Genomic DNA, 12112 nt, shown 5'->3' on the forward strand with positions numbered 1-12112 from the left:
ACACATACACCATACATATAAAACTTGTACATAAAAACTTAAAATCTAATGAATTAATACTAATTAACTAAAATTTAAAGTCTACAAAATAAAAACGCCATGAAATAAACCTAAAATAAATTATTCAAATTTTAAACCTAATTATCCTTAAATCTAAGTGCACCCCCATAAAAACACAAATAAAAACGAACCATTTGAAATAAATAAAAAAAACCATATAAATTTGTTATAATTTAGAAAGGGCAAAAAAGGTAAGCCTAAAAACATTTGGTCCTCCAGAGCCGGATCAAAAAGTGAAAGTTTTTTAAATAATTAAAAACAAAAAAGAACAATTTGTGAGTGGACGCATAAAAGAACAGTGAGAAAAAAGAACAGTGAAATAGAAAAAAATACAGTGGGGTTCAAAAATAAGTGCAAAGTTTAAAAAGAGTTGAAAAAAAAAAATAATTAACAAAAAATAGACTTTACACAGTGCAACAAAAAGTAAAGTTACACAGTGCTACAAGAAAATAAATAAATTTTTAAAATTTTAGAAAAATTAAATTTTTTCTTCAATTTTAAAAAAGAAAAATAAAAAAGTTTTTCAACAAATTAACAAAATTTTGAAGTGACATTAATTTTTTTATACAAGAAAAGTGACATTAATTTTTTTATACAACAAGAAGAGTGACATAAAAAAAAAAGTGACATTAAAGATTAATTTACCCAAAAAGACAATAGAAAGTGATAAAAAAGAGACAATATACAGTGACACAGAGAGCAACAACAAGGAAAATTGTGGAACCAGCAGCAAGGAGAGACGGACGGACACACGCAGCACAACAACACCAACAACAACCGAGACCCAAAACCCAAAATCAAAGTGAGTACTCGTTTAAATTTCTTTTTTGACACAAAAGGGCATTTCGGGAGCAGGCAAATCTTCAATATTTGCATTGACCCGCATATTCCCATAATTTGCAATAACACTTTGACCCATATTCAAAGCTGCTAGTTGCCCACTTAGACACTGTGACGGAAAATTTCCCAATTTGGAGCCATTTTTGTGGACGGACATTTGGCTATTGACCCGAAGGAAAAAAGCGGACAGACACATATTTTTTTCAAAAATAGCGGGAATTTTCAGCCATAAATAACTATATATATACTAAAAATCTTGGAATTTTCTGAACGTGGAGTTCAGGTAAATACATAAGCGCCATATTGACACAAATACATAAGCTTTGAACTTTGGAAAATTGGCGTCACCAAACTTGGCAAATATATAAACGCCATATTGCAAAAAGTATATACAATTTTTTGGAAACAAAGCGTCACTTGCAAAATATAGTCGCCATATTTTTTGGAAATATTTGGCGCCTATCGATAACATAAAGAAGTAAATAACAACCGTTTAAAAAAAAAAAATAGCGTCTGGTGGACAGACAAAAAATAACCTAAATTTTTTTTGAAAATTTTGGAAACCAAGCAAGCGTCTGGTGGACAGACACACATGTGATACAAAACCTACAAATTTTTTTTGAAATTTTTGAAAAAAAAAAAAAAAAAAATTATTGGCAAAAAAGCAAGCGTCTGGTGGACAGACATACATTTGAAACTTAAACTACAAATTTTTTTGAAATTTTGGAGAACAAATTTTATATCGGAGTCTGGTGGACAGACATAAAATCGATCCCATATATTTACAATTTTTATTTTTATTCTAATTTTAACCCTTTTTCCCATTTAGCACAATATCTATTGCTCTAAGGAGCTTAAAAATTTTTCTGTGACCCAAAATTAATTTCTTGCATTTTTCGCAGAAATATTTTGCTGGTAAACTTTTTTGATTTTGTGACACATTACACGACTTTTTGGGAAAAATTTCTTCCTTGGATTTTTTTTGCAATTTCTTAAATTTTTTGCAATTTCTTCAATTTTTCTGCAATTCTTGAAATTTATGCTGAAAATATTTGGATTTTGACCCAAATTATTTTCTTTTGAAATATTTTGCTGGGACATAAAATTTTCCGCTGAAATATTTGGACCTTGACCCAAATCAAATTTTTTGGAAATTTTTGCTCAAATTTTTGGATTTTTGACCCAAATTATTTGTTTGAAATATTTCTTCTGAAATATTTGGATTTATACATACATAATTTTCTCTAATTCTCGTTGCGAATTTTATCGAAAAAATTTGGCGAATTTAGAAAATTTGTTGAATCAGACAAATTTTCACAGCAATAATCAAAGTTATTGGCTTTTATAAAATAAAATCCTCCTGTCATAGGATATTAAGCGATTTTAAGTAAAAATTTTGAAACTTTTGTTCGACAACCCAACACACATTTTTACGTCGTTGAAAATATTTTTGGATTTTCTGGAATTTTTTTTGGAATTTTCAACTTCTCTTTGATTATCAAACTAGACTCTCGTTGTTTTTTGGAAAAAAAAATCGTTTATTGTAACAATACATCTCTGGTAATTTCTGTTTTTGCAATTCTTGTTTCCACAATTTTGTTACAAAAAAAAAAAAACTTTTGGATTATTTGTCGATTTGCAAAAATAAAATCCTCCTGTAAGTGGACTTTAAGAGATTTTATTTTCTTTTTCGGCTTCTTTTGGCAAAAAATTGACCCTTTGGCAACCCAACAAACAATTTTTAATCAAATCAAACCGGCGTCAAATACAAAGAAAATTGTTGAAATTTTTCAAATATTTTGAAACTTTTGGGAAGAAAACGAAATATAATTCGAACCAAACCAATAATTGAACATAGATTTCGTTGATCAAATTGAAGAAGATAGCTTATCCTTATTTTTTAAAAATAAAAATCTGGATAAAAGTTTGAATCTTATTCCAAGTCAATCCTTTTCATTGGGTTACCTTTCATTTTTGCAACACAACAAAATTTCGGTAAAGGTTAATACTCAGGCATCAAAATGGATAAGACCCTAAGCGAAAAATTCGCAAACTGCGTCAACGATCTTCAGGATTATATTTCAATTTTTTCAATAACCAAACCGGATGACACGGTTCATACTTTGGAGACAACACGTATGGAGTTGGATTCTGCATGGGACCAGGTCAAAAGGGCATATTTAGACTGCCGTGATTATGTTCCAGAGGAAGGAGGAAAAACCATCGACAAAAATAAACTGAGGAAACATTATATGGATACCATGGGATCATATAAACAGGCGCTGAGTTCAATAAATGGACAAATTCAAAATATTTTGGATGAAAAGGCACAGGAAAAAATGAAAAGAGAGTCAGAGATATCACAACAAGGAAGGGAAGTGGATTTTACTAATGTATCGCGGCTACCTCCATGCGATACCGACACATTTAAAGGTGGTTATAGAGAATGGCCAACTTTCAGAGATCTATTTTCGGCAATTTACATAAACAATTCAAAATTAAGCAATGTCGAAAAATTATTCCATTTAACGCAGAAGACCGCAGGAGAAGCTAGAGAAATTATTTCGCATGTCCCACTAACAAATGATGGATTTACATTAGCATGGAAAAATCTCATAGATCGTTACGAGAATAAACGGATGCAAATTAATGAAGAAATCAAGACACTTTTTAATCTACCTGGAGTTTCTACAGAATCAAGTCACACAATTCAAAAACTACAACGCACGGTAAATAGCTGCATTCAGACACTGGGGATGCTTGATGTCGATGTTAAAGGATGGGATCCGATTTTAATATACATTTGTTCAACAAAATTACCTAGAGGCTTTTTAGAAGAATTCGAGAACTCATTAAGCGATTGCAAACAGATTCCAAAATGGAAACAGTTTGACGCTTTCTTAACAAACAAATTCAAAACTTTGGAATCAGTTGGAAATATAAAGCCCTCTATATCGAAATTTGCTCAACAAAAACCAACTAACAATCAAACGCCTAGATTTTTGAAAACATTTCAAACAAATGTCTCAAGAAATACAAACAATTTTGGAGGAAGACCTACTACTGTATCACAACCTCAACAAAATAAACCAAAAAATACTCAAACATGTCAAGTCTGCAAATCAAATCATTTCATTAGAGATTGCAGCGAATTTTTGAAAAAGAGTGTGAATGACAGAATTCACATCGTGAAAACATCACACATATGCTACAATTGCTTGTCATCAAATCACGGAGTAAAGGATTGCAAAAGTCGCTTTGGCTGCCGGATTTGTACTATGCGACACAATACTTTGTTACATAAGGGAACGGAAACCCAAACAACAAATACATACCTAGCTCGAGTGGAAGCACAACCTAGTACTAGTGCTGCCGCTCTTACAAATCAAATACAGTCCACTACAAACCTAGAACCAACTACTATTACTACTTTGACCCTCCAAGATAAGCAAATTAGTGAGCGACAATCTGGAGGAACGCTACTTTTCACAGCAATAGTACAAATTGAAACCAAAGGACAACTTTACGATGCCCGAGCTCTAATAGACTCAGGATCACAATCCACATTTATTTCTGAAAAGATGAAAAACTTTTTGAAGTTACCTACACGGAACAACTTAGTTCATGTCACTGGCTTAAGTCAATTTGTTTCTGAGACTTCAACGAAATCTTGCTTGTTTACTATGAGATCCAAATACGACCCTAGCTTTAAACTGGAAGTCTGGGCTCCAGTTTTAAAGAACTTACCTACAAATTTGCCACCGCAAAACTTAGATGAATCACAACTTCGAGATGTAACAGCATTAGAACTGGCTGACCCGAAATTTTACGTCAGTCAACCAATCGATTTACTTATTGGAATGGACATTGGACCATTAATATTCACAATTGGAACTCCAATGAAAACATTTGGATCAATTTTAACACAAAAAACCAAATTTGGATGGATAGTTGGAGGACCCATACCAGGAAGCACCCTTCAACGAAAACAAATATCACTTCTAAATACAACTTCAATAGAAAAAGTACTTACACGTTTTTGGGAGGTGGAAGAGACCCCTAAAAAAGTTTTACGGTCAGAAGAAGACCAATTTTGCGAACAAAACTACACTGAAACAACAATACGAAACAAGGATGGAAGATATGTGGTGACTCTCCCATTCAAAAAATGCGAAGAATTGGGGAATTCCCGAAACATCGCCCTAGCTCAATTCTACAGAATGGAGAAAAAACTTATGAAAACACCTGAGATCAAAGAACAATATGATGCCTCAATTCTTGAATACTTAGAACTTGGTCATATGAGGAAAATCAATCCGAATGAAATAGATAAAATGCCAAATTATTATCTACCACATCACGCTGTGATAAAACCCGATCGACTCACGACGAAGTTAAGAGTCGTATTTAACGCTTCTTGTCCTTCATCAAACAAAACAAGTCTCAATGACCTACTATATCCTGGACCCATTCTTCAACAGGATTTGGTATTGCAAATTTTAAAATGGAGATTCTTCAAATATGCCTTCAATGCAGATATAACAAAGATGTATCGACAGATACTTTTGGATTCAAAGCAAACAAAATATCAACGAATTCTCTTTAGACAGTCTCCTGAAAACCCAGTAGAGGATTATGAGCTGCTAACAGTTACATTTGGAGTTAACTGCGCACCATATTTAGCATTGAGAACTCTTCTCAAACTAGCAGAAGATATAAAAGAATTATACCCTAGAGCCGCAAATATAATTTTGAATAATTTGTATGTTGATGATGTATTAGCTGGCGGCCACACTGAGGATGAATCAATAAAAGCTCGAAAGGAATTAACTGACGCTTTAGACTCTGCCGGTTTTACACTAATGAAATGGGCGTCAAATAATCACAAAATAATACAAGATATTCCACATGAACATTTACTACCACTCAATTGGCTAGACATTTCCGAAGATGCTTCTACTAAGACCCTTGGAATTCGATGGAATATCTCAGGCGATTATTTTTCTTTCACACCACCTTCTATGGAAAATAAAAATATATCCTCAAAAAGAGAAGTTTTATCAACGATAGCCAAATTGTTTGACCCATGTGGATGGCTGGCACCGGTGGTTGTTGTAGCTAAGCTAATAATGCAACAAATCTGGCTAGACAAAATTGACTGGGATGATCAATTAAAACCAATAACTCAAATGAACTGGAACAATTTTGTCAAAAATAGCAAAGATATTGAATATCTCAGAGTTCCTCGATGGATTCAATACACGCTAGATGGTTCTGTAGAGATTCACGGATTTTGTGACGCGTCGGAAAGCGCGTATGGAGCCACTCTATATATTAGAGTGGAAAATACTGACCATACCACACATACATTCTTACTAGCAGCAAAAACTCGTGTCGCTCCAATTAAAAAACTGTCAATACCCAGACTCGAGTTATGCGGGGCAGTATTACTCTCCAAGTTAGCAAAATCCATTGTTAATAGCCTACAAATATCAAAATATTCGACACAATTTTGGACCGATTCTACCATCGTCTTAGCATGGTTAAAAAAGCCTCCTTGTCACTGGAGCACATTTGTTGGAAATAGAGTCTCGGAAATTTCTGATAATGTTGGACAAGAAAATTGGAGACATGTCGATTCGGAAAATAATCCAGCTGATATTGCGAGCCGTGGATGTTCACCCGCCGAGCTAAAGACCAATGAACTCTGGTGGCAGGGACCTCAATGGCTCAGAATGCCAAAAGACCGTTGGCCAACACAAGATATCCCACAAGACACAAACGCCGAAGCCAAAACGGCAAAAGTCATGACTCTTTTCGCGGAAAGAGATGACCCTTTAAAAAATTTCTCCTCTTTATCTAAAGTTTATCGATCATACGCATATGCTCTAAGACTCTGGAAAAATACTGGAGCAAATAGGCAACATCTTCGCACGTCATCACAAGACCTTACAGCAGCCGAAATCCAAGATGGAAAACGATCTTGCATAATTCGTACCCAGAAATTCGTATATGCCGAAGAATACAACTCACTTATGAAAAAGACTCAAATTTCTCCTTCAAGTCCTCTATTGACACTCAACCCGTTTCTAGACTCAAAGGGTATTATTAGAGCAAATGGCAGATTGGTACAATCGCCAGCCCTTACATATAGCGAACGTCATCCAATAATACTACCACATGGCGCAAAGCTTAGCAATTTGTTAGTCGAATTCACTCATAAGATCACCTTGCACGGTGGTAATCAATTAATGACCCGAGTATTAAGGTCCGAATTCTGGATATTTGGACTCAAATCGCTAATCAAACAAACCATACGAAAATGTCGAATCTGCTTAATTCACAAAAAACAAACCCAAACTCAAATAATGGCTTCGCTACCACCCGAACGTACTTTTCTCTCTCGACCCTTTACAAACACAGGGGTAGATTTCGCAGGACCCTTTAACATTAAAAGTTATTCAGGAAGAGCCTGCTTTATTACAAAAGGCTATGTGTGCCTGTTTGTTTGTTTCGCCACGAAGGCTATACATTTAGAACCCACAAGCGATTTGTCGACATATGCCTTTCTTGCAGCTTTTTCTAGGTTCATAAGTCGGCGAGGTTGTCCATCTTGTATATTTTCTGACAACGGAACTAACTTTGTAGGAGCGGTTGATCTATTAAAGCGAGATCGATTAGCTTTCATGAAGAATATTCAACATAGCACTATTCAAAACAACTTCACTCAAAATCTTACTTGGAAATTTATTCCTCCTGGTGCTCCGCACATGGGCGGCTTGTGGGAAGCTGGTGTTAAATCATTTAAAATTCATTTACGAAAAAGCATCCCAAAAATGAATTTCACTTTTGAAGAATTTACAACTATTTTAGCAAGAATTGAAGGCTGTCTTAATTCGCGACCCTTAAGTCCTGCTAGCGATGACCCAAATGACCTTTCCCCTTTGACTCCTGGCCATTTCTTAATAGGAACATCTATCCTTACCCCAGCTGAACCAGACATTTCAGATACAGATCTAAGCTTAGTCAATCGTTGGAAAAGACTCAAAGTTATTTCTCAATATTTTTGCAACAGGTGGAAATTAGAATATCTTCACGAACTTCACAGAAGAACTAAGTGGAAATATGAAAAAGAGAATATCAAAGAGGGAGATTTAGTTGTCGTAAAAGATGATAGATTGGCTCCGCATGAATGGAAGTTAGGTCGTATCGAAAAAACGTATCCAGGCAGTGATCAAAATACCAGGGTTGTAGACATACGGACGGCAAGTGGCAACATTAGCAGACCCATAACAAAAATTGTCAAATTGTTTTCCGACTGACTAGTCGGATTCACACCCAAAAAAGAATTTAGTACTCGCCTTCATTTTCTTTCAGATATGGCCGCTTACTTGCCCAACCAGGACTACCGTCTGGACGATCGCAGCCGTAGCCCAGCCTCATCTGCCCGTCCTACAGCAAGAAGCGCCAACAGACCCTTACGGCCAATCCAACGTCCCAGTTCCACATCCCCTGAAAGACGTCAACGAAGTCGATCCGATGCAAGACCCCGCCAACGCCAAGAAAGACCAAGCTACTGGCAATATTCATGTGGACTATGCCAAGAAGACCATGCCCTCAGTGCCTGTGAGAGGTTCCGCCGGCAGACGCCCTTTCAGCGGTATGAGACCGTGGAGCGTCGGGGGTATTGCCGAAATTGCCTGGCGAGAAGTCATTTGGCCCCCGACTGCCCGTCTTTAACTGGTTGCCGGAGATGCAACTACCGGCACCATACCCTATTGCACGGGGCGTCTCAATTGGAAGAGGTATCCCTAAATATAGAAGCCGTCACCACCCCAGCTTTCGCATGGGACTTAGTATTTGTACCGACGGCTATGGTGCGCATAACGGCCGAGGGCATGGAGGGGTTCAGCATGTTGCGAGCCATAGTTAGCCAATCGGCGACGATGTCCAAGATCTCGTATGCAGCTTTCCGTCGCCTGGGTCTGCAGTCGCGGAGCTACAAAGGGGAGCGATTCACCACCTTCACCGTTTCGCCCCGCCGCACAAACTCTGATTGGAGTCTGAAGGTAAATGCTTTAATAATTGAAGACCTCCCCAGACGCATTTACTCAGACCCGATATTAGAAGACCCCACGAGATGTTTTACGAACTATGCGCTTGCTGACCCTGATCCCAGAGGAAATAGTCCGATCGATGTGGAACTGGGAGCGGACACGTACTCCGCCATACGAAAAGAAGGGTGTACAGCAGCTGGAATTGGAGATGTCCTGGCCTACAACACACAACTGGGCTACGTGTTTGCCGGACCCATCAAGAATATGCCGAGGAACGGATGAACGAGAATTCTTATGGTATACTACAAATGAATACTTACACTTGTCATTCGGGGCCCAGAAAATGTTCATAAATTTACGCAATTTTGCCCAACACTGTTGGTTGGGTATTTACCGGCGGCTGCATAAAATACATCAAAACGGAATGATGTAAATGATTGAAACACTTACATATACACACATACATTCATGCAGCCACCGGTAAATTCCAATGCTGAATTCCAATAAATAAGCATCGTCAACAGCCAAAACTGGTTTAATGTGACGATGCAAATTGGACAATAATTAGTTCTGATTTAATTTTCGTCGCGAAAACAAGTTTCCCCCCGTGTGACAAGTGTCAGTGCAAAATAAAATAGAGAACCAAATCTAATTACATTGATATTAACATACAACAGTGAACATCTAACCAACAACAAGAAGTATCAACATTACAAAACGAGTTAAAATTGTTAAAATAAATTACAAAGACGTTCAACAACATACAACAAGAAGGTGAAAAACAAAATTGTATAAAAAAAAAACACATACACCATACATATAAAACTTGTACATAAAAACTTAAAATCTAATGAATTAATACTAATTAACTAAAATTTAAAGTCTACAAAATAAAAACGCCATGAAATAAACCTAAAATAAATTATTCAAATTTTAAACCTAATTATCCTTAAATCTAAGTGCACCCCCATAAAAACACAAATAAAAACGAACCATTTGAAATAAATAAAAAAAACCATATAAATTTGTTATAATTTAGAAAGGGCAAAAAAGGTAAGCCTAAAAACAAAGCTTTACCACAATTTTTTATAGTTATAGTATACTATTAATCTAACCTAATAAAGGATTTCCGCTTCGCAACTTTATTGATTATGGAGATAGAGCAGTCGTGATTTCAATAGACAGATAAGTGGAAATCATTAAATCAACTATGATCATGATTGTATATACTTTATGGGGTCTACGACGAATATTTAGAGGTGTTACAAACCGAATGACAAATATAATATATCCTCCTTTACATGGAGGAGTTTATAAAAATTTACCTAATTCGGGTCCTTTGAAAAAAATACCTTGAAAAACTTTTTTCAATCTTTCTGCATCTACACTTGTGTTTTATGGAAGCTTTAAGAAAAAATGTTATAAAAACATAGATATTTATAATCTATAAAAATTCCTCTTTAACTATATATTAGTTATAATTAGTTGATTTAATTTTAAACCTACTAAAAATAAAAATGTTTTGTTAATTTTCCTTCTAAAAATCTAAAAGTTTCATTTGATTTGCAAAAAGTTTCATTTCGTTTGCAAAATGTTTCATTTCGATTGCAAAAGGTTTCATTCCCGCTGCAAAAGGTTTCATTTCCACTGCAAAAGGTTTCATTTCCACTGCAAAAGGTTTCAATTCCACTGCAAAAGGTTTTATTCCCGCTGCAAAAAGATTCATTTGAATTGCAAAAGGTTTCATTTAATCTGAAAATGCTATATTTGCTAGTCGGTCTCTCAAAAATGAATTTCTGGGTATGTTGTTGGATTGGGATTAGGGATTTTTAGGAAGAAATAACATTCGAACATTTTTACACTGAATTTGTAAAAATTATTACTGTGGGAGAAACGGAATAGGTAATGATCAAAAAGTCTGGTAGCGTACTAAGACGAATTCAGACAATGTCAATACTACCGCGAGATTTCGGTGGCTTTAATAAATTTTATGAGGTTAGTCTTGGTGCGTAGGCTTGTGACTGGAAATTCGTACTAAAAGGGTAAAAACAATACAAAAATATACTAAAAATTGAATACTTTGCATTTAACAAAGGGAATTAGCTAGAATTCCGAAATTTGAAAGTGCGGGTGTACAAAATTGTTTTTGAAAATTCGAGCTTTATGGTTCTAAAATGGTTATGTGAACGGTTAGAGCAAAAAGCTTGAAATATGGTATGAGAATCAAGGTTGGAAATTAAGTTTGATATATGAAGGTGGTATTGGAAATAATAAGTGTTCTTTGGAACAGTTTTGTTTAATGTGAAACTGAAATTTTGTATTGTGTCCCTGTTGGTTATAGGTTTGTTATAGTGTTGATTGTGGAAATGTGTACCATAAGTGCTCAAAAAGTACTAAATAGTACTATATTTGGTACAATTTGGTATTGTTGAAGGCATGAAGGAGGTTCCGGAAATGTGTACTATAATTGTACGAAAAGTACTGAATATGGTACTATATTTGGTATTGGGTGAAGGGATAGAGATAAGATTTTGAAATTTGATATTTAGATAACTCTTGGTATCAGTGTTTGAGACTTCGTGGTGGTTTGGAAATTTTTTTGTTAACCTATGTTGAAGCTCATGTATATACAGTTGAACCCGCTTCAATTGTCACATTAGAAGACAACATTGAATCATTTATATGGGAGATACCAGATACGATCCCAATTGAATTTGATTCAAAAATCACAAATACCATCCAATAACTGATAAAGAATGTCAAAAAGAACTGTTCACGTCACTACGTCTGGTAAGAAATGCGCTCACTTCGGACCCCGGATATGCCAGAGTTGCAACTTCTCGTTAAATAGGACAACTTCAAGTACTTCATAGTATACCTGGTCAAATTACTACTTAAGTATACACCGCCCTGATCATTCGAATAAATCTGTCTAAATTCATAGCGGTGGGTTCCTACGTAACGTTCACTGCCATTCAATAAAAACAAGAAGATGAGGCCGAAACATTTAAAAACCATATTTGTCATTTACAAAAAAACTCCATTTTTGAAAGTCGCTTATTACTTCACAACCTCGAGAAGATCAAATGTCAAAAATATGTCACTTTGTTTAATGTTTTACCATATTAAGGTAGATATAAGAGAACTGAGAATTC

The 12112-nt window shown here is 35.4% G+C and overlaps 1 protein-coding gene across 1 annotated transcript; it reads left to right on the forward strand.

The window, feature by feature from the left end:
• Positions 1-734: 734 nt before the first annotated feature.
• Positions 735-9239, forward strand: LOC131806809 (uncharacterized). The gene is made up of 2 exons (XM_059131524.1): positions 735-862; positions 8278-9239. The coding sequence occupies exon 2, from the start codon at positions 8280-8282 to the stop codon at positions 9237-9239; it is 960 nt and encodes a 319-aa protein (XP_058987507.1). The 5' UTR covers positions 735-862; positions 8278-8279.
• The last annotated feature ends 2873 nt before the right edge of the window (positions 9240-12112 follow it).

This window comes from Musca domestica, unplaced genomic scaffold (genome assembly GCF_030504385.1).
Source record: "Musca domestica strain aabys unplaced genomic scaffold, Musca_domestica.polishedcontigs.V.1.1 11, whole genome shotgun sequence".
In the NCBI taxonomy this organism is placed as follows: domain Eukaryota; kingdom Metazoa; phylum Arthropoda; class Insecta; order Diptera; family Muscidae; genus Musca; species Musca domestica.

Coding starts and splice junctions, on each gene's coding strand:
- LOC131806809 (XM_059131524.1), top strand. CDS start 8,280: ATGGCCGCTTACTTGCCCAACCAGGACTACCGTCTGGACGATCGCAGC.